Genomic DNA, 25,067 nt, shown 5'->3' on the forward strand with positions numbered 1-25,067 from the left:
ATTAAGAAGCGTCAGGTAGGTACGTAGTACTACAGGAAATAATCCGGCCGTGGTTAAGAAAGTCATATATGTCTGTCTGACGCGCAGAATTGGCAGCATCGTCCATAGAAAAATTCATGTCAGACGACGGAACTCTCATGTTCAGAGACGGGTTTCCGCCCCCTTTCTACCGCCTCCATTAATTCAAGCGACCGTTGCCTGGTCAATATTACCTACCTTAGGTACCTAGGTAGGTAGACATATGAGCAACACAGCGGCAACGGACTTGCAACGCTAGGAACTATATAACTGAGCGGGTAAAGCACGACGCCAGTGGCTCATGTAGTCGGGCCCCTTTCCTTTCGTTTCCTGATGTTGAGACCACGAATGAATTTCTTCAGCCGAGATAACAATGTCCTTACTAGCTCTCGCTACCTAATATATATTACCAGACAGATGAGGAAGACCCTTTCCGACTCATGCTTGAAACTTAGTCCGTCGCGGCCTGCATGATATAGTACACCAACGCCATAGAACACCCATAGCCCCAGCAAGCCAAGTCCATATCAAGAATGCTCGCAAATAAGTGACAGTCTTGCTGTACCCCCATGTGACACAGTCGCCATCTAGTGGCATCCCTTCCACTGGAATTCCTTAAATATTTTGACTCGGAACTTGCAACGTCAATCCATCGCCTTTCTTCGCCGGCACAGCTCCCGTCGCTGGGAGGGGCGGACCTGTCCCTGACCGTCTTCGCCGTTCTCTCTCCGTTGGTCCAGATTCGATCTTGTTGAGCATGGTTCCCAATTCGGTGCTCTTGCGGAATTTCATGTTATACATCCAGCTGTCGTCCTCATCGCTTCCTAACCAATAGCTGCGTCCAATACTGATCATGATCCTACCCAGTCTGCCACCCCAACCACGTCCATCAGGTTTGGATTCGGAGAACGGATTCTCCGCAAGGTCAGAGCTGGGTGACGCAGATGTGTAGGAGTTTGACTTGAGGCCATGTGCGGCGATGTGTTGTCGGATGACCATGCGGGCGAATGCGAGCATGATCAAACAAAAGTACGCGCGGATGGTCCACAGTGTGATAATGATGCCGATGCTATTCAGGTTCTCCGCCCCTAGGACGGCCTGCTGCAGTGCTCCATTGCTTCCGCTGCCTGCAGGGCTCGAGGCAGGGACCCCTGCCGCAACTGCATCTTGGCCACCAGTGAGCCCAGTTTGGGGTGTAGCCACAACCTCCACCCTGCTAACATTGTATTTTGGGTCTGTAAAGCCACTGGCCTCGTCCATGGTGGATGCTCCCGGTCCTTTCTTTTCTGTCTGGCCAGCATCGTGCTGTGCTAGAACCAGAAACCATGTCACGGCGAACGCGGCGGTGTAGGCCGCGTTTATTATGCTGTCGAGAACATAGAACCAAGCGAGTGCAAGGCATTGGAGGGGTGACTGTTTTCGGATGTGTGGCGCGAGGTAGACTGTAAGGACCAATGCGACAAGGGAGTAGCAGTACATGCTCAGCTGAAACGTAGACAGTTCATATCCGGTGAGCAGAGCGAGGATTCCGTATAGACCGGCCAGCTTGTTAAGAAGGAGGGAAAGAGTTATCAAGCTGGCGCCGGTTGAAAGGTTTAACGAATAGAGAAATCGCTGTGCAAAGTCAGGAGAAGTGCCATGAAGCCATAGATTCAAGTCTTTCTTACCTTGGGCCGCGCCAGGCGCAGCAAGCGCGCAGAGATACTCATGGCGCCCAATGTGTATAACCGGTGAATTGGAAAACCCGAGGTGACAATATAAGGCGTAGACGTGCCTCCGATGTGTCGAGTTGCGTGGAAGGTCAAATACTAGCAGGTGATGATGGGCGAGGGTGAAATTAATATATTGCAAAGGAGCGGCGCGGCAACATCGGGACCTTAGTAAGAAGCCAATGACCTTTGAGTTTCCGAGTTTTGGCTGACACTCTGACAACGCCCCCAACTGCGTCATCCATGCCAGCCTCGCCTGGGCACCTTGATAAAGTGTTCTGTGCAACTGGCAACGTTTGCAACTCAGAAATCCCTGATGGGCAATTAGCAAGGATTCTACGTAGTAGCTACTGAATACAAAATACTATCTTCGAACTTGAAAGGACATTCAGTTCGGTACTGATTGTCAAGCAAACTTCAATCTATTCCGCCTGGGACTTCGTTCTCTAGTAAGATGTAAAATACAGCAATCTGTTAGTCCTTTGGAGATGCTCCGAGCCTCTCCGTTGAGTCCCTATGCCGTGCTTGTAGCTCTCCGCAAGTCTTGGAAGCGGCTTGCTTACCCGCAGTACACCTAGCCGTGACCATGCAGTTGACCGCTATTGTTGTGCACTATGTGCACCATCCAAGCAGACCGACTTGTGTCAGTCGTTCCACCTCAATCCAACACCTAGTCGTACAAGCTGTCATCATTGCCAGCCTCGCCGAAGCCATTTCCGTTCGCAGCATTAGCAGTCTCTTCTTCAGTCGGGAATTTGAAGAATGCGCTGCCGCCGCTCTGCTTCATGGCCTGGGCGAATGCCTCGTACCGGCGGATCTCAACGTCAGTGACTGACCGGCGAGCAACCTTCATTGCCTCCTCAAAGTGGGCCTTCGTGAGGCAAGGAACCGGGTCTTCGACATCATCTTCCTCCATGGCATCCTCGCCGGCAGCTTCACGCTCTTTCTGGCGTTCAATGTCGGCAGCGATCGACTCCTTGATTGCAAGTTTAACGGCACGCTGGGTCACAAAGCCCAAATCGGCACCGGAGAATCCATGGGTTTTGCTAGCAATGAAGTCGATATCCACATCGGGAGCCACAGGGGTTTTCCGGAGTTGAGCTCGGAGAATAGACGCACGAGATGCTTCGTCGGGAAGTGGCACATAGACCAGGGTATCAAGACGGCCAGGTCGGCAAAGGGCGTTGTCAAGCTGCTCCGGTCTGTTGGTGGCACCAATGACGAACACATTCTTCTTTGCAGTCATGCCATCCATTTCAGTAAGAAGCTGGTTGACAACACGGTCCGATGCACCACCAGCGTCACCAACCGAGCCACCACGAGATTTGGCAATAGAGTCGAGTTCATCAAGGAAGACCACGCAAGGTGCGGCAGCTCTGGCTTTATCGAAGATATCTCTGATATTGCTCTCGGATTCACCAAACCACATGCTGAGAAGCTCAGGACCCTTGACCGAGATGAAGTTTGCTGCACATTCGTTGGCGACTGCTTTTGCAAGCATAGTCTTACCAGTTCCAGGTGGTCCGTAGAACAGAACACCTCGGGACGGAGAAAGGCCGAACTTGAGGAATTTCTCAGGGTGTTCAACGGGGTACTGCACGGATTCGATGAGCTCGCGCTTGACGTTTTCGAGACCACCAATGTCGTCCCAGCGAACGTTGGGAACTTCGACCACGGCGACCTCGCGTAGGGCCGAAGGATTGGACACGCCTAGAGCATATCGGAAGTTCTCCATCGTGACACCTAGTGAGTCCAGCACTTCGGCATCAATCGTGTCCTCATCAAGATCGATGAGATCCATCTTCTCGCGAATCTGTTGCATAGCGGCTTCGGAGCAGAGAGATGCGATATCAGAACCAACATAACCGTGTGTCTCCGCGGCAATAGCCTCCAGATCAACGTCATCACCCAACTTCATGTTCTTGGTGTGGATCTGAAGAATCTCGAGACGTCCGGTTGGATCGGGAATACCAATATCGACTTCACGATCGAAACGACCGAAGCGTCGAAGAGCAGGGTCGATGGAGTTAGGTCGGTTGGTGGCGGCCATAACCACAACGTTGGAACGAGCTTTCATGCCGTCCATGAGAGTGAGTAGCTGAGAAACGACACGTCGTTCAACTTCACCATTCGTCTTCTCTCGCTTGGGCGCGATTGAGTCGATTTCATCAATGAAAATGATGGCAGGAGAGTTCTTTTCGGCCTCCTCGAACGCCTTTCGTAGGTTCGACTCTGACTCTCCAGCCATCTTGGACATGATTTCGGGTCCGTTGATGAGGAAGAAGAAGGCACCGGTCTCGTTCGCAACGGCTCGGGCCATCAGGGTCTTGCCTGTACCGGGCGGTCCATACATGAGAATACCACGTGGAGGCTTGATACCGATGGACTTGAACAACTGAGGGTGGCGCAGAGGCAACTCAACCAGTTCTCGGATTTGAGCCATCTGCTTTCTGCAACCACCAATGTCGTCGTATCCGACCTCGTTCAGGTTGCCCTCTTCATCTTCGCGCTGGATCGGATCTCCCTCGCAGTGGATAATGGTATCTTGTGCAACAATGCCATATTCAGGCGGATCCACCTCCACTACTTTGAATTCCACTTGCCGCATACTAGCTCGGACTGTGAAAAGGTCGCCTTGGCGGACTGGTCGGTAGGCTTCGCGGAAGTAGGGAGCAAGGAAGACGTCAAAGAGAGAGCCAGTGAGGCCTTCGACTGTATCGGCAATGGGGAGGACAGCAATGCGCTTGGCCTGTGGAAAGTGTTAGAAAGGATCATCGTGGAACTCGGCGGAGGATAACTTACGTATTTGATGTCGGGGCACGGGTGAACTGTGATGATATCGCCATGTTTGACCCTCAGGTTGTGGCGAACCACTCGGTTGATACGGGCGTTTCCGTCATCGAGGTCGTCATCAGCGAGCACGATCAGTACAGTGTCCTTGCGCTTCTTTCCTTTCACAAGCACTGTGTCTCCTCTGAAGAGCTGTAGGGTTTCCATGGTGTTGTTGGAAAGAGCAATGATGGAGTTGTCATCGTTGGTGGCGTCCGTTACACTGCGCTCTCGTGTCAGCCTCCCAGCTCATCCGCAGTGTATGGTGTTCCAACTTACATCAACGAGTTTGGCTTCTTTTTCTTCTTCAGGATGGCGGTTGAGGTGTCAAGCTCCTGTAGATATCGTCAGTTCAGATTCTTGCCACTCTTGACGAGCATGTTATCCTCACTTCTTTCTTCTCGGCACCAGAGGCATCGCTGTGGCTTGTGTTAGCAGTCGATCTGAAAAGCTGCCGAGACGTTCCACGTACTTTAGGTTGACCTTGCCCTTGTGATGGGTATGGTCTGGTTCCGCAGACATCTTGTTATCGAAGGAGATGATCTGAGATGAGAGTGAATAGGCTTGGGTTGTTCAGAGCGGGTTGTTGTTGTCGTCAACGTTGAGATCTCAAGCAAGCGTTGACCTTGAGATGAGAGCGATAGTTTGAAGGCACGAGTAGAGAGGTCTTCAACACCTTTAGATCAGCGAAGAACCTCGAGTTGTACGAGTAATGACAAGTGAGAGATAGCGGAAGGTAAGGAGGTTGAAGCTGTGAGAGCGCAAGTGATGTAGTACTAGTAGATACTGCTACCAGTAGTAGTATGGCGAGAGAGGCGGCTTGGCGGGTGATTTCAAATGACGCTCTAACTGCCGCCACGTCTTCACATTGTCGCCTGAGTGCCAGTGCAGTGCCAGTGCCAGTGGACGGCAAACACGAGCCCGTAAAGAGAAACGGATCGAAGCTTCTCAGGTACTTCACGCTTAGCACCTTGCCACAAAGCTCAATTCTGATTCACGCGCTCGCCATCAATCATTTTACTGGGTGCCTAACAATAGATGCCTGCCACTTGTACTACCAGTGAACCCTCAAAATGATACAATTATTCTCTTTCAAGAATAGCCACCACGTAAGTTGTTGTCTGTTGGCAACGCGGCAAGGCTGAGCCTCCATCTGCATTGCTCTCTTACAAGCCTCATTGTGTAGCAATAGTATACAAAGGATCCCATATCAATCCCGCGTGGCAGCTACACTGATGCCTACTACGCAGAGTAGTAGGTACCTTAGGTACATTATTATCTCTTTGTAATGCTAGCATAACGATAATGATGACGCACAATTTGGATCAAATAGTGGTTTTGCATATAACCTCATCATTCATCAGGATGAGCCCACCAGACTACTACCTGAGGTACTAATAAGGTACCAGGTACAGCCACCAGATCCGTTGTACTGTACGACTGTGTACATGCTTATCATGCCTTCCAGTGCCTAACACTAAGCGTCAGTTGCGGAACTCCGCTCCGCTGCCGCCCTGAGATCCAGTCCTAGTCCCACTCCGACTCGCCGTCTCCAAAAAGTTTCATTGCCATCCTCGGCGGAGAAACCATTCCAACACCGGGCAATGGCGAGAAAGCAATAGTCCTGCATAACTTTCGGAGTATGGCCTAGTATACCACTGAGCATATGCGGTAGACCATCCGAGTTCCCTGATTCCCTCAAGCGTTCAACCCCTGCGTCGAAACGAACTCACCAACCTCACACTCACTCACTCCTCGCTATCAGCGCTGCTGGCGGCAGCTGAACCACTGTCAGCATCCAGTGAACAAATTTAAACGTCTGCGAAACGAAACCCCCCTGAATAACTGAGTTTTTGTTTCCGAAAGTGTTGAGATACGATTTTCTGCCTCGAATAAACTAAACACCACATACCCAGCCGAAATGTCAACGACAACCTCAAACTCCCAGCCCAACGGCTCTTCCTCTTCGACCGCCATCAACATCCCAGTCCCGATCTCTCTGACAAGCACAAACCCCACGCTCCCACCGGCGACGTCACAAGCCCTAATTGCACATCTCCGAGCGACCGGCAGCATTTCAGAACTCAGTGCCGTCCTGGCCGACTCGCTCGCCCGCACTGGCTGGACGGATCGGGTGCGCGCCTTGTCCCTAGAACTCCTCCGCAACGGCACGTGTGATACATTCCCCGAGTTGATGTCCGAAGTCCTTCGGCGAGCGAAGATCCCCAAGTCTCAACAGCAAGGAGATAACAATCCAGGAAGTGGGAAGGGTGGGCCGAATGGAACAGCGGCGGCCAGCAAATCCAAGACAGGAACGGCGAATGGCACAACCACACCGGTGGCCAACGGTGTTCACGGCAATGGAGCGATCGCTCTTAGCAAGGAGTGGTCAGGAGGACCTGACGGTCTACCGGATGTGAGGATACCAGAGGCTACTGTTGAGATTGGGGTCGACTTCCTTAAGGAGAGGATCAAGGACGCGGTCGAACCCGTGGACGACGACAGTGATTAAGGCAAAAGTCAACGCATCACAGACGGTGGTGCACACATCTGCAACTGTCTCATCCAATCATCTAGAGCGAAGGGCATCGAAGCATAGTTGAGCAGCACTGTAGCGGCGTCTGGTTGAACATCTGGGTTGGACAATTCATTACAAGATTGGGAATGGTTGATCGTTCTACGGATGACACAGGTTCACTGAGAATGCAATTCGGATTCTGGATGCTGCGTGAAAACAACGAGTGACCTCGCAATAGGTCTCATGGTCTATCATGAATCTGGACCCAGTCATTTCATGATCATCAGGCGTTAAGGTCCACAGGGGCCTAATTCTCATAAGCTGGCTGAGATCAATGGAGTAATACATGCTCACAAGCAGTCCTTTTCGTTTCATCGTCTAAAGGGGTTCGGCATTCGTACAGTGTCGCCCATGGTACACCAAAGCTTCTTGCCCAAAGATACCTGGGACCCAAATGCACAAGTGTCTGCCCTCCGCTAAACAAGATCATCATACAAAGACTTGTGTCTATCGCATCCACATCGGACGCTTGGGCAAGGTGATCATTGTGCGCAGCCTGGCCCGGACCATAGATTCGATCGGGCCTAGAGCACACCACCCGGCAGATTTTGAGCCGGGATAGTTCTCCCGCTGGCTGCACTCGAAAGACTTCCACCCCCTGCGCCCAAGCCCGGCGGTTTCAGTCCACCCGCGGTACTGGGCATATCGACGATCGGGTTGGCCAATTTTCGAAGCATGAACATGGGCTTCTTGCCTTCGCGATCCAGATCCTTGAAGAGCGCCAATGGCTTCTCGTCGAGACCTACGCAACGTTCTTGATCGCCATAGACAATATAGAGTGCATATTGTCGCCAGTCAGCTTGGATGTTGTATTTTCGCAGAGCCGCTGGAAGCACTTTATAGCATGGATCGTCCAGACTAACACGAAAAGATTTGAAAATCTCGACAGATGGGGCTTCACCAGGGGTATGTCCGCCAGCGGCGCTGGATGGAAGCTGCGCTGGTACCGAGGCAGTTTGCTCTCGTGGAGGTACCAGTGTGGACGCGTTCGATATGATGGAGTTGGAGGGATTCAATTTAGCAGAGACGGATTTGGCGGATGTTGGAGGGTCGCGGTCGGTCGTAAAATGAGTGTTTCGCAAAGTGTCATCAGCGCCATCATACCTCGCGATGCCGCTGCTACCCTCTCTTTGGTACGAGCGGGGCGCAAGAGGTTGGTGTTGATATGGTAGCGGGGAGGTCGGCGATGGTACTCCAGGTGAAGGATGCGGGAACAAGCCACCTGACATTGACGCGGTTAGTGAATTTGACGCCAGGCTAGCAGCTGCTGAAGGGTCCAGTGAGGTGTTATCGGCGAGAGTCCTACCCTCATGAATTGTGCTCGGTATATGCGTGGGAGAGTTGTTCTTTGGTGTCGAACTCAGACCCAGTTTCTTTGAGAATGTACGGGTGAGACTGGTCTTCTCCTGTATCGGCTGTGTGGTGATTGGAGGCGAAACAACGTCCTGTTGGTAGAACTCCGGGCTGATCGTGGCACTCTGGAAAGGCGCATATGGAAGAGGTTCAGACCTTTCCTTGGCCATTTTGAACACTGGGAGTAGTTCTTGTCGAAGTTTGCGGTAGTCATCCGCCAGCCTGGTCAACTGAGCTTCTGCCTGCGCAATCCGCTCGTCCCGTAGCCGGATAATTGATCTTGCTATCCGCGCGATATCCTCTTTAGTGGCCATCTCATGTTGAGGGTTCTGTTCAGCAGCTATTTTTGTTTGGTCAGGCCTGCACAAATATCTCCGACCGAAAGTGCCTTACTTGGAGGGATATAGTCATCAGGCTCAACAGGAACATCCTGCCGGACCTTCAGGTCGTACACGTTTTTCAGAATCGTGAGTCTGTGTCCCACGCTTGCTATGCCCATCTCTTTTAGTTCGTCGTGCTTCAGCGCCACCAGCGCTTCACCATCAATGCCATGGTCTGAAAGCTAGTCAGCCCAAGTCCGCTTCCCTGTCATGATCGACGTCTTACCAACGAAGGCCTGGCAATACTGCCGCAAATTCAGGCTTGATACAAATTGTGCGCACTCTTCCGGCGTCCATTCCGTTATTATGGTCCGAGGCAGGTCTGGATCTTCTCCAGAGATATCGTATGTGGTAGGGGTGTGTTCATTGGACGTAGGCTCCGATGAAGTTTCCGAGTCGGTATGCAACTGTGTTGGAGATGTCATCACGCTTCGCTCATACTCATCGTCGGCATCGGAGTCGGCGTGATACGTAGGCCCGCTGGGAAATGCCATATTTGTAGCGGCTTAGTTGGCACGCGGCGCTTGTTGTTGTTATTGTCCTGTCGTGGTCCTACACAAAAGGAACGAGCCTAGCTGCGGACCACGACGGACAGCTTTGCTGCTAACAAAGCCCACGCTTCGCTTCAACGCGGATTCGGCCGGTCCGTGGATGGATCGATACCGTGTGAAACGGGAGGGAGGCTCTTAAGCCCAGGGTGGACAAGTTGGAGGATTCGTATACACGACTTGACTAGTGTAAAGGCGCAGGGAGGAAGGGGGCTATTCGTGGTGGGTCGTGGACAATAGTAGGCTGTTACCGAGATAGACTTCGCCGCATTGTGTTGCGAACTGATAGAAACAGCACACGATCAGTTTATCCAAACTCTATGAGGTATAACGAAAGATTGAAAGTTGATAAAAGGGATTGAAGTGGGAGAGGCAGCGTCGAACTCGTTGATCGGCGTTTGGTATGGTTTGACCAGTCTAGCGGCGCCCGACAAGGCCACCAGACGATCCAAGTCGAGTGTCTGACATACCCTATTCTCCGCAAAATCATCGCCCATTAGCATGCTCGTTCCCCAACTTTGATGTTTCCTCTTAAAAATGATCTTTTCGTCAGACGACTGTGGTGCTTCTCGGCCGATTTCGCTATCAACGGCTATGTGCAAACACTACTACTACGACTTGACCCATTTCGTCCGTCACAACAAACCTCTCGCTTCTTTCCGATCGAGTATGGACTCCGATTAACTACGGAAATGCGCACCAACAAAGTAAAGTCCATTCGAGATGCTTTGAGCATAGGCAGAAAGGGGAAGGAAGCCTGATCCTGTCACAATGCTTATCCTATTACAAGACTAAGCGCTCAAAGGAATACTGCCCTTTCTGCTTCCGCTCTAACATGTTCATCTCCCTGGCACTCCGCTTAGAAACCTGCCCTCCGCCTTTCCTGATCTTCAAGGGGATGATCACACGCTCAGCCCGCATGCTCAAAGGAAGCCCATCCCCGTTCCGCAGTCCGTCTCGTCCTTCGGTGGTCTCCGAATACAAGGTCACTATCGTTCCGGCCGACTGTTCGGTGCCACCTCGCCGCCTGTCATTCGGAAGTCGAGCGCCTGCATCCCGGTATTTCTGAAGGGACTCCTGGTACCTCAGAGCCTCGCGGACGATTCCCTGGAGGTCCGTCACGTCCTCCAAGCTTTGTTGTGCATGGGTTATCTCGGTCACCAGATCAGGAACAATATTCCCGACAAAGTCTGCATGATCTGCATGATCTATGTCTCCATGAAAGCCAAGCGGCCCTATGGCATCAATGCAGCTAGACAATAACCTTATGACAGCGTCAAGCTTGACGGTCGATGCCCGCTCCGTCTCTTCGATGCCGGCGTTGGATTGGCTTTGGTATGACCGGGTGTGGCCGCCTTGGAAGAGTTGCTGACGTAGAATCTGAATCACTGCCAACACCTCTGTTTGAGTAAACATGTCGCGCAAGCATTTTAAGATGCGCGAAGTTGCCGCGGTACCGAATCTGTCCAACGCGAGAACGAGCGCTCGGTGCAGTTGGGATGGCAGCCATGTGCCATTCGGTTTCGAAGCGGAGGATTTCTGAACTTGTAGATCTGCTGCCAGGTTGAAACCCTCACCAAGCTCTGTCTCCGCCGGGACGCGGTCTTTGCTTGGAAGGTCCGCTCCCGAGAAAAGGGCGAGCGCTTGATCAACGAGAACCTGGACAATTGCTGCTTGCTCCTCCACGTAAGGACTGAACCCGCCTTCCAGACATTCAACAAGAAGACCTTTATCAGGATCCACAGCCAGTAATGCTCGTACAACCGCGTTGACCGCAAGCGACTCGTCGAGTCCAGCAAAGTCGGCACCTGCCCGCTGAATGCTACGGATGGAGAGCAAGCCTAGGTTGGAGAGCCAAATCAACAATCTGAAGGACGGTATCTGGACCTTCAAGCTCTTCGTTGCACCCGTGGAAATATCCCCCTGGTCGGACACATCCGCGACTGACTGGAACAGTTTCGAGAGTAGATAGTTGATCTTGGAATGTGAAATGGCTATGCCACTCGAAGGCAAGCCGTCCACCATCTTCAACTGTGCGGTGGAGTTCAAGAAGTCACGACGGACACTTTCGACAAAGGTATCTTCGAAACCAGCCACATCGCCGGTTTGTGCCAGTTGATCTAGCCTCTTCCGAGTATGTTGCCATTGCGTGTCGGGAACTGCTTTCGCCTCTTGCGTACCAATCGCTAATCCCTCCAGAAGGCTTTTGGAGGCAGGTGCCGTATCTTGATCGCCGATTCCCCGTCCGATGTTATGGAGAAGGTTGCTGCCCACGTGCAACATTCGTTTTGAGTGGCCGTTCAAGCTGACGTCAATCGCGAGGAGCTGGTGCCCTCGTCTTCCAATAATGCGTGACGAATTGGCAAAGAATGCCACGAATTCCACAGGACCGCTTTGGAACTCGGACGCCATTCGCATCCGTTTCCTCTTCAGATTGGTATTCCTCGTGTCAATGCTTGCCTGGATTGACTGGTACTTGAGATCGTAAAGACGGAAGGAATCTTGAGACGAGCATATTGCAAAGGCAGGTGAGATGGCCATGACTTGGTGGCTTCCCGTAGCTCCAGTGTGTAGGCGAGCGACCTCCACAGGTATCAATCTCGATAAATCGTAGCAGAAAAATGATGCTCCCCATCCAATATACAGGTGTGAGGCTGATGGGCTGAATTGGCACATCTTCTCTTTCGCAGCAACAGAGGACGGTTCGTGAATCCCTATACTCAACTCATGCTCGAACAATGTATGAAGCGAGATTTCCGAGGAGACAGTCTCGTGACCAGTATCTCCCAGCGAAAAAATGCCATATGTAACCTTCTTGTCGTTCCCGCGCTCGTATGCAACAGCAAGATAAGAAGTGCTTTGCGTAGCCTCGGCGGCCAGATCTGGTCTTTGCTTCAAGATTGTTTTCTGTGCCTCTAACGAGGTAAGATGCTGGGCGGCTAAGACGTGGATCTCTCGCGCGTCTGGCAGGCTGAGAGTTTGATCAAGCATTGTGCTATGGAGATCGCTGGAGAATATGGTAAGGGCTCCATTTTGCTGAGCGATCAAGACCCGACCTCCGGCTTGATTGGGAATATAATCAAGGTAAACGGTAGGACTGCGTTGATCACGTAAATTTGGACTTGTAGCCGTCTTCGTATCATGTAACTGGCCTTCACTGGTATGGAACGACTGCACTCGTAGGTCGCCACGTTTTATTGTGCAGTATGTGGTGCGGTACGGCTGCTCACCAGAGTTCGAGCGGATTGAGCATGGTGGTCCGGAGAAAGATGAGGACGGAGGGACAGGATAAGACGCAAGAATCTTGCCATCTTGCACCTGACACGATGTTAGAAGAGATAAACTGTGAACGGAAAAGATGCCGACATACCTCATAAAGGTTGAGTGAGTCGCCATCGACAGCTACGCAAATTTCTTTCCTACGCTTCTTCAGTCCATCCCTCAGAGCATAAACACTGCCGAATGAGACGGCGGTTTCTGGCTTGGTAGTGCGAGGGAGTTTCGCAAGAAGGTGGGGAGCTGTGATCTCCATTATAACTTTGTTGTAGGCATGTTCTTTTGAGACTATCCAAGACAACTTTTGCAATGATTGAAAGGTAAGATAGTAACTAGTATACTGCGTCGGCTGCGAAAAGAAAAAATCACTTTGCGGTGCGGAGAAGGTTCCGCCGACTGAATCCCCAGCTAAAGTCCTAGTGGTCGATCACCCGTAGTTCTAACAACCAATACCCTAGCCATACTACTACTGCAACCCACTTGCGCTTGAATTGCACCTATGAACGCCGCCTATAGCACCCGCGTCACTAGACGCGCTTCTGCGGCTTCACTTTCAAGTTCTACACGCGACTTCAATGCACTCAGGGAACTGTTTCCACGATATAGGCGCAGACAGAGCTTATGGCTCCCGCTGTGCTTGACTGGCGTTCAATCCGTGATTTTGTTTTTCTGCCCCATTCTATATGGTGCTTAGTCTTTTACGGACCAAATAGGCGTTGAATGGCTGCTGCACTGGGATTTGAAAATGGACTAGGAAGCCTCATGCAATTGCATCCATTCTTTAGAAAGGGTGATTGACCAAGATAACCTACTCTTTGGATATTGGCTGACTATGGCTATAGCGGTCATGAACAATGACACGTGTTCCGAAGCAATACCATCTTCACCTTTGGGACTAGACGGCGCCGCAGATGATATCAGGTTACGAACTCTCGAAGAGACGCATCCAGAAGCTCGCCTCAACGATTGTGGCCCAATTGCTACGGCTTCACCTACAATATCGGGCAACGGCTCCTCTGCCATAGCTCCTTGGATTGCGCCGGAAGATGATGAGTTTCAATACGAGAACACACGGAGGAAGCGTCGGAAAGTGTCAGAAGAAGCCACAGTGCATGATTCGCAGACACTACAGAATATGGATACAACTCCAAACGCATGGCACGAACAACTCCAGGAGGCGGCCATGTCAGGTGTGGACCGCTTCACAAAGGAAGGTGAACCGCATTCTGAGAGATCGGCGCAGCCACTGCCTGCGGTGAATGCAGACAGTCCCTTGGACAAAGGTCATACGTACGAGATTGGAGAGCTGAGCCATAAGAATACCGGAGGCACCAATATCTCAGATGCCCGTGAGACTATGTCGTCTGGAGATTCAAAGATCATTTCCTCAACCACTCGTCCCAACGCGACACACGCCCTACCTGACAAAGAAACGCCACTTTCTACACCGAAGAAAGCGACAATGCGAATTGATAGTAATGGAAAGCTTACAAAATCACCCCTGCGGTCAAAGCGGCGTTCGCCCAGGACGAAGAACATTCAGGTTGATCAGGGCGTTGGGAGAAGAAATGCTGGCCACAGTTCCAGGAGGATGGAGATGAAGAATGGGAAACTCGTTCCTTCCCTACAGGTCACATTGTTCTATAAGTCTGCAGGCTTTGGCAAAAAGATCGAGGAAATACTGTCCCACCCATCGAGCAGTTCGCGCACACAAGTGGCTGCGGCACAACCACCTCCAGCCGTCTTCAAAGACGCAAAAGCGACCCACCCTTTTTTCTTGGGAAGATTGGCTTCACAGACACAGAAGCAATCGCTGGCCAAGGATGAACAACCATCAACGACATTGACTACTGACGACGAAACCAACCAAGGCCCTCGCGAAGCACCAAGGCCATGGAAAGACATCAAATTCACTGTTCAAAGGCCATCCCAGGGAAAGCTGGTAGGGGAGCTTTCCCCAATCTGGCCTCCACTCTCCTTGCAACGTGTTGAACCTTGCCAGGATATGCCAATAAAACCGGTTTCGTCACCACGTCTAGCGCAGACGCTGAAAGCAAAGCATCGTGTGTCAAACATCCGTCCCGACGAAGACATACTCCAGCTTTTCGCAGGTTACGTGAAGAATGGCTGCCAGGGCTGGATTTCACTTCACTTGCCGATCCGAATGATTATGACAGGCAAGTCATTGATAGCAAAATTGAATCTCGAGCTTGGTATACAAGGCCTATATGCAGACCATATCGCGCCTTTGAAGACTCTTATAGAGTCAACTACCAGCCCCTTCGACAAGGGTATGGCCGCGGGTGCACAGATGTGGCCTCAGGAGTACGCACCTACATCGTGGCAGGAGGTCTTGCAGCCGCAAATACAAACCCTACATGACTGGTTGACGACTTTGAAAGTTCACCAGGTTCAAAATGGCAAATTGCCCCAGAAATCAAAGACATCAACTATCAAGAAGCGACGGAAGAAGCGGTCTGACGATATGGACAATTTCATCGTCAACTCCGATGACGAAGACCAGGCTCCGAGTGGGAAGAATGCAATCCTGATTACAGGCCCTTGCGGATGCGGAAAAACGGCAGCGGTTTTCACAGTTGCCCAGCAGCTCGGATTCGAGGTGTTTGAGATACATGCAGGAATGCGGCGGAGTGCACGGGACATCCAGGAGAAAGTTGGTGACATGACCCAAAACCACCTGGTCCAGCAAGCCAGCTCGCTCAGCAGAGGATCAAGCATGTCACTGGAGGATTCGAATGGGACCGCGCTGCCGTTTTCAGAGCAAGTCGCACCAAATCAATCCACAATGGCGAATTTCATGAACCTAGGCAAGGTAGCAATGAGCCAGAAGTCGGGTGAAGCCGGGGCCAACAAGGACGCAAAGATCAAAGCCCAGAAGCAGTCTCTTATTCTCTTTGAAGAGGTTGATATCCTCTTTGAGGAAGACAAAGGGTTTTGGTCCGGTGTCCAGTCCCTCATTCGCACTTCCAAGAGACCAGTGATCATGACTTGCAACAACCCAGAGTCCATCCCGTTGGACGAACTGGACCTGTTCACGATCTTGACCTTCAACCATTCAGAAACAAAGCTATCCATTGAGCGTCTAGGTTGCGTCGCTGCAGCCGAGGGACATCTTCTGAGCAAGAAAACATTAGAAGATCTCTACCTCAGCAAAGGTCAAGACCTTCGAGCTTCTCTGACTGAATTAAACCTATGGTGTCAAATGACGGTGGGATCGAAGCAAGGGGGTCTTGATTGGATGTTGCCCCAGGACCTGAAGCGTGGTCTTGCTCAAGATGGGTCGGTGATGCGGACTGTCAGTCAAGGTACCTTCGTCAGCGGCCTTGACCTATATCCGACAGAACTGGACGATCCCGTGGACACGGTCAAGTTTTGCCATGAAAGCCTGTGTCTGTCGCCGTTGGACTGGGTCAGGGACGAATTCGACTTGAAGGGCACGGGAAATGCACGACTAGAAGCATTAGACGACATGCTTTTGCTTTCTGATTCCCGGAGTGTGATGGATGTATTGGATTGCAATGCGGCCTGTCTAGTCGCTGGGATGATCATGAAGAACCGTCGGCATGTGGATCAACAGTCTCCTCGCGATGAAGTTGTTCGGCTTTACCTTGAGCAACAGAACCGCACGACCTCGCTGACCAGAGCAGCTGTCGCAGATGCTATGGAGACGCTTATGGAAGAGAGCAGGATTGGCTTGCCCATGAGTCCTGGGCGAAAGGCGCCATCCCTCGATAATGCTGCCGAGTCTCTGGTAACAGAAGTGGCTCCCTACATCCGGTCCATCGTCGAGCACGACCAACGCTTGGAACATATTCGAACCGAACTGGGCGGCGGCGAATCACAGATAAAGAGGCAACGCAAGACCAGGGCTTCCCGAGCCGCTCTTGAGGGCGGAAGCAAGATCACCACTCGCCGCGACAAGTGGTTCCCAGAGACCCTCGATTTTTCCGCTGTCCTTGCCACTGCAGGCAATGGGTGGCCAACCGTCAGACCTGGGGATGTGGAAATGCCTTCGACAGCGACGACTCCGGCATCATCCTTGGCCAACGAGGTCGATGACGGCGCATTGGAGGCTTCGAAGTGATGGAGGAGCATCGAAAGCCCAGGTGTTTGGGCGCTTGAAGATGAGTGATGAGACACGATGCACAATTTTTCATTGCCATCCGACGCACGGGAGATTGCCGCCAGCTACAATGCTCTCGACAATAGTGGTTGCAATTCTTCTCATGGCCTCGGATATGATGGATGAAGTATAGATGGCCCACTTAGACCACCATAGCATATCGTATCTTTTAGCATTGACGCGACACATGGAACGCTTCACGTCCAGGTTTGCAATGGAGCACGCAAACGCTAGGGTTAAAATCTCAATTCTGGGTCTCAACCTACTCAATGGCTTTATATCTAGTAAGATTTGGCGGTACCAGCAGCTGCCTTGATCGGTGATGCATACTACCGGTACTTGTGGTACTCAATGGGCCAGGAAGGGCTTTTCCACGTGACGTCGAAAAGGGGCCACAGCCTTATAATGTCCGCCCACTGCGTCACTCCGAGAAGCCGCTGAGCAACAGATTGATCGCTCTGGTGTTAATGCCGGGAAAGACGTCTGCCATGAGTAGCCTAGACAGCCTGACGCTGCACACATGACGTGTGCCCTACTTCAATAACTTCGCAACACCATTACCAACTTGGTTTGGAGTAGGAGTCAAGTTCCAGGCATCATAGGGACTTGGTGGTTCATGGAATTGTCCTGATTTGCGGCAAACATCATATGTATTTACATGTATCCAAAGAGAATAATACATTACGAATGTCCACTTGTGTAGGCATCGACACATGCCCGAGCAAAAGCATGCCCTCAGTGCTCCGTAGCTACGAGTCGTTGGATGAATGGACGCAATTCAGACGCGGGCAACAATCTGGACTACGCAAGCAACAGCTATTCGAGGAAGAACAAGTCTCATGCAAAATGCACGCAATTTAGGGTCTATTGTCCATAACGACAGTATGTTTAGCTAGTACATGAGAGCTCCCGCAACATACAGTCTTCAGCTATACTTTCTCGACCCTGTCATATCAACAGAATGTCCTGTCATATCATTGTTGGCCCCATGCATTGAATACAGATGTCCTGTCATACTGAAAGAATCGATGCTACCTAACTGCGAATCTGGTTGTTTTGGTGTGGTCAAAAGGCGTGCTCGAGTGGATGACTGCAGATGGTCAGGGCAAAATGAGTAAAAGGGAGCAATATGAGGGCTGTTGCCCGGCCAAGAATGGGATAAGCGCCAAAAGTATAAGTGGACGGGAGAGGGCATCCTCGAAAGCCTTTGCGCGAAAGACTCAGTTGGCGGACTGCGAGGTACCGGTGACGTTCTCCTTGCCGCTGGCTGGTTCCACTTGGATGATGACCTTCTTCGGGCTCGGTGTTCGGGTCTTCCTGACGGCATCGCGCACATCAGGGACGATCGCAACCATAGCAGCAGCCTTCGGCGGTATTTCGATGTATGGATGAGAAGCTGGCGTAGTTGGGGCGTTGGCTGCGATAGTGGTGGTGTTGGTGATGGACTGAAGGCCACCCTGCATTGGCCACGCCGAGCTGCGGACCGCATTCACACCCTTGTTGACAGCAGGCATTTCACTGCGGAAATTATTGTCAGACTCTGAAAGGGGAGTGCTTAGCAGTAAGGCTAAACTTACGCCGGAGAGACTGACGTCGCTGGGGTGAAAGCATTGCTAGTTCCAGCAGGTGACTGGTAGCTTCCATTGGGACTGATGTGGGTGTTCATGTTCTGGAGTCGAGTCAAGGTTGGAGATGGGGTGTGCTCGACTGAGTAACTGTATTCCCGGCTGCGCCAGTTGCGGCGTTCCTGACTTTGCTGTTTGAGCTGCTTCTGAGCTTTGGTATCGGCAAAGCGGAGGAAGAGCTTGACACCATCATGTTCGTTCAGGACAGAGTGAAAGTCTTTTATGACGCGCTCCGCAATCTCCCGAGTCTCGAATCTAAAGTCGGTCAGATAGAAGAACAAATGTGTCCGGGCCAAGGGCTGCTACCTTGCAAACCCGACCTCTTTGCTAACCCCCGACGGGACATCACGGCAAATCTTGGTTGACACGGCATGATAAGGCAAGAAATGTTTCGCAAGGTCCTGTGAAAGGTCAGTGATATCATAGCGACGATGCCCAAGGACAGACCGATTCGTTCCAGTCAATTGGGACCCCTGTGCAGTAGATGTTGGTCGAGTTTCTGTCTTCGAGGTCTTTGAGACGGGAGTTCCGAGATTTCTGAAGTCCGTTAGGCACAATAGGAGGACATGGGATATGACTCACTTGAGCATAGCTCGCTTGGAAGCCGAGATGGAAGAACCCTCTGATGCAGTTCTCGGCGGCAGCTGGGGAGTAGTACATGACAAATCCAAAGCTATGCAGAGTCAGTGACTTGATTTGACGCAACAACCGGTGAACCCACCCTTTGCACTTTCCAGTGTCTTGTTCGATAATAGCCTTGCACGATTCAATTTCGCCAAAGCGAGAAGCCCAGCTTTCGAGATCCTCGTCGGTGGTGTCAGGCATAAAGCCTCGGATGTAGACGTTTGTGATCCCTTCTGGGTTCTGAAGACATTTGGCAAGGCTCAAGTCCTCCTGGTTGGTCCAAAGGGCTGGAACAGCACGGGGGATTGGTGGATCACGTGAGACTAACTCGTCGAGGTTGACCATCTCGTACGACTTGTTGTCCTGACATTTCATGGGCTGGATGGGACCCGGAATGTAGTGTTGACTGGTTGCGGCAGTTGGCATGTAAGGGAAGCCTGCATAGTATTCTGATTGGCCTTGGAGAGCGACAGCCTGGTTGGCTGGGGCATTCTCTTCATTGGAAGACCATGAGCCTCGACGAGCAGCATCAAGTCCGGTGACATTCGACGACAACGTATAGGGCCAGCCATAAGCCGGCATAGCAGCACCGCTCATGTTCGTGTTTCCGACGAAATTGGGAAACATCCCAGTTGGAATGTAAGGGAGTTGAGGACCGGCATCACCAGTTGTATTCTGATTTTGACCATAGAAGTTGGTAAGTGGAACTGTTTGACCGGATGGTAGAACCATGAGAGGGCTGTTGTATCCGTGACGGTTGACTGCACCCAAGTCACTCTCGACATGGCCTGAGGCAGGAAGAGTAGCTTTGAGGTTCTGCATATTGGCCAGCGGGTTGGGGTTGGGGTTGGACAAGTTCATGCCTGTAAGTTCATCAGAGATTATTCTTTCAATCAATGGTGTTCCAGCTCCTACCTCCGTTGAAGTGCGAATAGCCAGTCCCTGAATATGGCAATCGAGTCTGCGGATAACCGTTATAGGCTGTGCTTGGGGCAGTTTGAGGTGCAGGTTTTTCAGACATGGTCCTCGATCTATGAGATGCTCGTATCAGCGCAACTGGTCGACGAGGAGGGAAGCCGTAGATAACGGGCCTTCTCCGTGCAATGGAGGGCCACCAGCTCCGACTTACCTGCGGTGGAACTGCCAAATGAGTCTCTTGTAGTCACGCTCCTCTTGAAGGCTGTCTGGTACAAGTTGGGAGGAGCCCAATGAATAGAGCAGCAATGGGGGTTGTACAATGAGCAAGCCAAGATGCGGTGCAGGATGGATGATAAGGGTGAGGAGAGGCTAACAGCGGGAGGAGTTGAAGCAAAGCTGTAGCTGGGTATTAAGTGAGTTGTGTTGAAGAGAGAAAAAACAGAGAGAGTAGAACACGATGAATGGGAAGATATTGTCGCTTGAGGAACGGAGCCGCGATAGAAGGCAGGAGCGACGACATGAAGACAATAGCACCGGCAGCTCTCGCACAATTGGCAACCACAGTAACACATTGGCACTGGCAGGGGAATCAAGTCGAATCCAGGCATAGCAACACCTGCTCAATGATCGTGTTGGTGATTTCGCGGTAGATGGTTGCAAAGGTACACCTACCTACCTAGTACTACTAAGTAGTAACTCACCCGTCGAACTGAGGAGTCATATTGCCTACCTAGTACCTAGGTACCTAGGGCAGCATCCTGGCGTAACACCTGTAGTTAATTCGTCTATACTCAACTACTGGTAGTTGCTAGACGACTCTTTTTTCAGTTCTGCCTGCCAGCATCGACAGCCAGCGTCGGATACAGTTGTCGGCAGCGAGCCCTGTATTTGCTGCTCCTTATTTGTCCGCAATGATGGTGTGTGCTATTCCATGGCCCTATGCCCGCTCCCACGACGGCAAGATGACCCTAGATTCAGCAGCCGTCATTGTCCTCTGTCCGAAGGCCCTAGACTCTTCTACCACTAGTACTTGAGGTAGGCAGTCCTGCGAGGATGTGTTTAGTGAGGTCAAAATGAAGCGCGGAAAGGTGAACGCTTCCTAGTAACGGCGTTGCGGCGCAGTTGCGGTCGAGGCCGTGTAGTAGTAGTACGGCGCATCATTGTAACAACATCCCCCACATTTGGAGACATTTCAGTCCAGTATCAACTCCGATTTTTGGCGAGAAAGATCACCGCACACAACACATCCATTGGGCGCTCACAGCGACTTCTACACTACATACAACCTCTCTGTCAAAATGTCCGAGGATATGAATGAACAGTTGTGGCGAAAGGTCGGTTTCAGCATCCAGTATTGCCCGCAGTATCTTCGAACTGACATTTTACGCAGTTCTTGGACCAGCACCAATCACTTGTGTCTTTACTTGATACACATGCTTCTCTGTTGGCGGATATACGCAAACATTGTACAGATGGCAGTCCAGCTGGCGGACTAATCGAAACACGCCTCGTTACTACCGAGAACTTGATCTCAACATTCAGAGAGTCAAGTGAGTCCTTGGTAGGGTCCATCATGCCTCTCAAGCGCACAAGGGCCAAGACTAATGCGTGCCTCTAGAGGGAAGCCATGAGACAAGAAGAAATTCCGCCAAGCCACGCGATACCTACCGTCCCTGGGCCGAAGCCTCATGTTCCAACGCCGCCTGTGGTAGATCCCAGCGGTCTGTTCACAGTTGACCCAAACCCCACTCCGGTTGACCATCTATTTCGGAATCAGGGTGCGGTCGGGGACAAGTCAAAGAAGACTGCCAAAAGGAAAGCTAGCGATTTGGAACCCCAAGTGCAATCTCGTAATGGCGGGTTTGGAAATACACAGCAGGTCAAGAAAGCTAGGTTGGACTATGCAAAGGAGGAAGCGCCCGTGGAGGAGGATGATTCTTTCGTACGGGGTGTAGAAGCGAGATCTCGAGCGAAGGAAGAACGCAAAAAGACAAAGATGGAGAAGAAGAGAAAGCGCCAGAGCGACGGATCAACGAACAGCGTGAGTAAAGGTCCGAAGAATAAGAAGCAGAAGCAAAAACATGCACAGAAGCTCCCAGGTGCCACAACACCTGCCGATACTCAAGCGAACATGGGCAAGAAGCGAAGCAAGGAGGATTCGACCAGCAATGGGGCTCAGAACGGCCAGCCTGCCAAAAAGCGCAAGAAGTCGAAGTCTCGATAAAAGTCTGGACGAAAAATCCTTCAATGCCAGTTTCAGATAGATCAGATGCCAAAGCTTGAATGACTTCACAGAGCACACCAGTAGCATCTAAGGAGGAGAAGCCATCTAAACGTGCGTGACTTTGTGCCGTGTCACACACTGACACAGTTCTTTTCTGCGTTCTCCTGGGGTTTTGCACCTCGCCGCGTGCTGTACCACCTCAATTGTGGGCATAAATCCTAGACACCCTCCAGATCAAAACAGCCAGTACGAGGCAGATCCTTGTTCCACCTTGGCTATCTCTGCAGCCTTGTTCTACCGTGACATCAACACGCGGTCAAAGGGCTTCCGCTCTCACGCTTTGCACTGCCATGCGCGCACCCTAGCCGAGACTTCGTCAATAGCACTCAACCCATTGTCGCGCTCCAGCGCATGCGTTGAAATCAGTATTCCTGGTCAGTGAATAACCTCCACAGACAGAACGCAAGCTGACGTTGAAAAGACATGAGCGACAAGCTCAAATCCAAGCTTTCGGCCATCTTCCTCCCCAGATCGACATACACGGCCCCAAATATGTCGACGTCAGGTACCAGCCCACCGCAGGAGAAGCCCGCGCAGCCCGGCACCATGGCGACGCCATGCCGTACCCCTGTCATCTTGGACGATCGCAACGGCCGACTGAGAAAGCAGCAGACCCGGGAAAGTGAAGATGCGCGTGACGAGCTGCTGGGGCATGGTATCAAGGTCCGAGATTTCCAAGAAGAGGCCGATGCGAAGACACAAGACACCATGGTGAGGGATCAAGCTCAGGGTCAGGCTCAGTCAGATCAACCAGGCAGCCCAGACAAGCTTACGGAGACCATGGAGGCAACTCATTTGAAGAGTTGAAGAGCCCCCTTGGGAACGCGCATCGGTGAATGGTGATGGTCGCTTCGCTCATAAAGAATAGCCAAGGCGGGAGAGGTCATGACAAGATGGCACAAGGTCCGAAACCAGAGACGATGAAACCATCAAAGCAGTTATGACCATCAACCCGTCTTTTTCTCCACAGCCTCCTCATCTTTCTCCTTGAGCTCCTCTCCCTTCGTCTCTCCCCAGTTCCACACTTCCCAGATCTGATCCATGATCATCGTCCCGTAGCCCTCGCCATTCGCGATCTTCTCCTGCTCTTCGCGCAATCGTCGTTCCTTCCAGTCCTCGGTCTCACCGCCCATCCATATCTCCTTGGCCTTCTCCTCCAACAAAGATCCTTTCTTCGGCCGGCCAGCCTCTCGAAGCAGCCGCTGCTCCTCCTGCGCCCGAGCTTCCTGCTGCTTAAGTTGCAGTTCTCTTGCGCGCTGCGGCATGCCGGCTGGAGTTGGGATGCGAGCCCAAAACCCACGGCCTGATCGTTCTTTGAGCTGGTAGTTTGCAGATACAACGAAGGCGCCGGCTAAAGAGAAGGTGTAGGCGTCGAGCTTTCGCGGCGGCAGGGCTATGATGACTGGCGCGAGAATGCACGTAGCCAGCGAGGCCACATTCAGAAATCGCTGGTAATCATCCTGCATCCGCTCGTGTTGCTCCAGCGAGGGTTCTGGCTGGGAGGACGCCATGGTTCGGTAGACACCCCATGAAAAGGTGACAGTTCGATTGAATCAGTGTCAGTCAATAATGATGGCATGCGGAGAGCATTTATTTTATTTCGCTCTGAAGCAACCGAACCTACTCTTTCGGGCTCGAATACTCCACTGTAGAATATGGCACGCCGTACTACGAAACGAACATTCAGGGGCCGCCTTCAGCCTCGTCGAGCATGGTCTCAGTATCCATCCACGGATGGAGGACAGACTATTCGCTCCATCTTCCCCCATAATGCCTTGACTCGGGGTTCAAGTCGTACGAAGTGTAAGCTCCACGGCTAGCCTATATTCACTCCAAGCGATAAGACCAGCCTCAGTGAACACAATTTAACTGTGTTCACGTTCAGGTACAAAGCCTCGAGACACGCTCTCCCGCACCTCGGCCCAATCAGCCTGGTTGACGGTAGAGGAAGGTTGAACATTCCTCCATATTTCACAGAGCCCAGAGTTAGTCATGACTGCATGCTGGCGGCTCCTTCCAGAGAATGGGTGATTCGAAAGCCGGTTTCTCGCAACCGGGTTTCGGAGTATTCTTCGATACAACACATGACCTTTCTGAAGTCGGTGACATCGGCAATGTACGGACCCTCAAATCTTGTCTTGACCTCCACATGCATGGCAAAGTTCCAGCATTCCCAGGTAGGGCGACAACATTGCTTTGCTTTCTTCTTTCGGGGCTGAAGGTCGCTCGGCGCTGGCGTCTCGTCGACTTCATTGACATTGGTATGTCTTTGCGAGCGAACCTGCGCCTACAACTGTCGTTAGCTTCTCATCCATTCGAGATAGATATCTTAATGGAGCGCCGTACCATGTCGCCAGCAGCCCCGAAAGGCGAGACTGTCATGTTGATGAGCCGCTGCCACACTTCCCCGACGTCTTCCTTGGCCTCACCACGCACAAGTAGCTTCCTCGACTCATAGTTCTCCGTGGTATGGGGCCAGTCAGCCTGGCAGTCCAGAGGCTTTCTGCAATCGAACTCCTTTGACGCTGTTGCGGTCATACCACATTGCCAAGGTACGTCTTTGGCAGCTGCTGCGGTGAGAATGCTGTACAGCGCCACTCGAGGGAGGATCTTGGATATCTTCATTCTCGCACTCGCAGGAGAGATCTGATGATTGTACGGACTGAGAGAAGCTTGAAATTGGATGAGAGGAATCCCACGAGCAAAGAGCAGGCTCACATTCTTATATACTGGAAGGGCAAAAGCACTTGGCGCCATTGCAACACACGGTGCCTCAAGGGG

At 51.8% G+C, this 25,067-nt stretch overlaps 10 protein-coding genes across 10 annotated transcripts; 4 read left to right on the forward strand and 6 right to left on the reverse strand.

Moving 5' to 3' along the window:
- Nucleotides 1-633: 633 nt before the first annotated feature.
- Nucleotides 634-1,727, reverse strand: A1O1_02836 (uncharacterized protein; the record flags this gene model as incomplete). Its single annotated transcript, XM_007723744.1, has 2 exons — nucleotides 634-1,632; nucleotides 1,686-1,727. 2 exons carry the CDS (start codon nucleotides 1,725-1,727, stop codon nucleotides 634-636), a joined length of 1,041 nt encoding a protein of 346 aa, XP_007721934.1.
- Nucleotides 1,728-2,397: 670 nt separating this feature from the next.
- On the reverse strand, nucleotides 2,398-5,078 carry A1O1_02837 (cell division control protein 48; the record flags this gene model as incomplete). The annotated part of the gene is made up of 5 exons (XM_007723745.1): nucleotides 2,398-4,476; nucleotides 4,530-4,779; nucleotides 4,836-4,891; nucleotides 4,948-4,975; nucleotides 5,029-5,078. The coding sequence occupies 5 exons, from the start codon at nucleotides 5,076-5,078 to the stop codon at nucleotides 2,398-2,400; spliced, it is 2,463 nt and encodes an 820-aa protein (XP_007721935.1).
- A 1,399-nt stretch (nucleotides 5,079-6,477) lies between these two features.
- A1O1_02838 (uncharacterized protein) lies at nucleotides 6,478-7,068 on the forward strand (the record flags this gene model as incomplete). Its single annotated transcript, XM_007723746.1, has 1 exon — nucleotides 6,478-7,068. One exon carries the CDS (start codon nucleotides 6,478-6,480, stop codon nucleotides 7,066-7,068), a length of 591 nt encoding a protein of 196 aa, XP_007721936.1.
- A 590-nt stretch (nucleotides 7,069-7,658) lies between these two features.
- A1O1_02839 (uncharacterized protein) lies at nucleotides 7,659-9,361 on the reverse strand (the record flags this gene model as incomplete). The annotated part of the gene is made up of 3 exons (XM_007723747.1): nucleotides 7,659-8,827; nucleotides 8,881-9,042; nucleotides 9,094-9,361. 3 exons carry the CDS (start codon nucleotides 9,359-9,361, stop codon nucleotides 7,659-7,661), a joined length of 1,599 nt encoding a protein of 532 aa, XP_007721937.1.
- Nucleotides 9,362-10,198: 837 nt separating this feature from the next.
- A1O1_02840 (uncharacterized protein) lies at nucleotides 10,199-12,947 on the reverse strand (the record flags this gene model as incomplete). The annotated part of the gene is made up of 2 exons (XM_007723748.1): nucleotides 10,199-12,733; nucleotides 12,786-12,947. The coding sequence occupies 2 exons, from the start codon at nucleotides 12,945-12,947 to the stop codon at nucleotides 10,199-10,201; spliced, it is 2,697 nt and encodes an 898-aa protein (XP_007721938.1).
- Nucleotides 12,948-13,538: 591 nt separating this feature from the next.
- On the forward strand, nucleotides 13,539-16,796 carry A1O1_02841 (uncharacterized protein; the record flags this gene model as incomplete). The annotated part of the gene is made up of 1 exon (XM_007723749.1): nucleotides 13,539-16,796. One exon carries the CDS (start codon nucleotides 13,539-13,541, stop codon nucleotides 16,794-16,796), a length of 3,258 nt encoding a protein of 1,085 aa, XP_007721939.1.
- A 1,259-nt stretch (nucleotides 16,797-18,055) lies between these two features.
- Nucleotides 18,056-20,105, reverse strand: A1O1_02842 (uncharacterized protein; the record flags this gene model as incomplete). Its single annotated transcript, XM_007723750.1, has 7 exons — nucleotides 18,056-18,353; nucleotides 18,413-18,715; nucleotides 18,767-18,861; nucleotides 18,908-18,997; nucleotides 19,043-19,133; nucleotides 19,182-19,947; nucleotides 20,000-20,105. The coding sequence occupies 7 exons, from the start codon at nucleotides 20,103-20,105 to the stop codon at nucleotides 18,056-18,058; spliced, it is 1,749 nt and encodes a 582-aa protein (XP_007721940.1).
- A 1,524-nt stretch (nucleotides 20,106-21,629) lies between these two features.
- A1O1_02843 (uncharacterized protein) lies at nucleotides 21,630-22,226 on the forward strand (the record flags this gene model as incomplete). Its single annotated transcript, XM_007723751.1, has 1 exon — nucleotides 21,630-22,226. One exon carries the CDS (start codon nucleotides 21,630-21,632, stop codon nucleotides 22,224-22,226), a length of 597 nt encoding a protein of 198 aa, XP_007721941.1.
- A 483-nt stretch (nucleotides 22,227-22,709) lies between these two features.
- A1O1_02844 (uncharacterized protein) lies at nucleotides 22,710-23,093 on the forward strand (the record flags this gene model as incomplete). The annotated part of the gene is made up of 1 exon (XM_007723752.1): nucleotides 22,710-23,093. One exon carries the CDS (start codon nucleotides 22,710-22,712, stop codon nucleotides 23,091-23,093), a length of 384 nt encoding a protein of 127 aa, XP_007721942.1.
- A 140-nt stretch (nucleotides 23,094-23,233) lies between these two features.
- A1O1_02845 (uncharacterized protein) lies at nucleotides 23,234-23,797 on the reverse strand (the record flags this gene model as incomplete). The annotated part of the gene is made up of 1 exon (XM_007723753.1): nucleotides 23,234-23,797. One exon carries the CDS (start codon nucleotides 23,795-23,797, stop codon nucleotides 23,234-23,236), a length of 564 nt encoding a protein of 187 aa, XP_007721943.1.
- Nucleotides 23,798-25,067: the final 1,270 nt, after the last annotated feature.

The sequence above is a fragment of the Capronia coronata genome, assembly GCF_000585585.1.
Source record: "Capronia coronata CBS 617.96 chromosome Unknown acBCG-supercont1.2, whole genome shotgun sequence".
In the NCBI taxonomy this organism is placed as follows: domain Eukaryota; kingdom Fungi; phylum Ascomycota; class Eurotiomycetes; order Chaetothyriales; family Herpotrichiellaceae; genus Capronia; species Capronia coronata.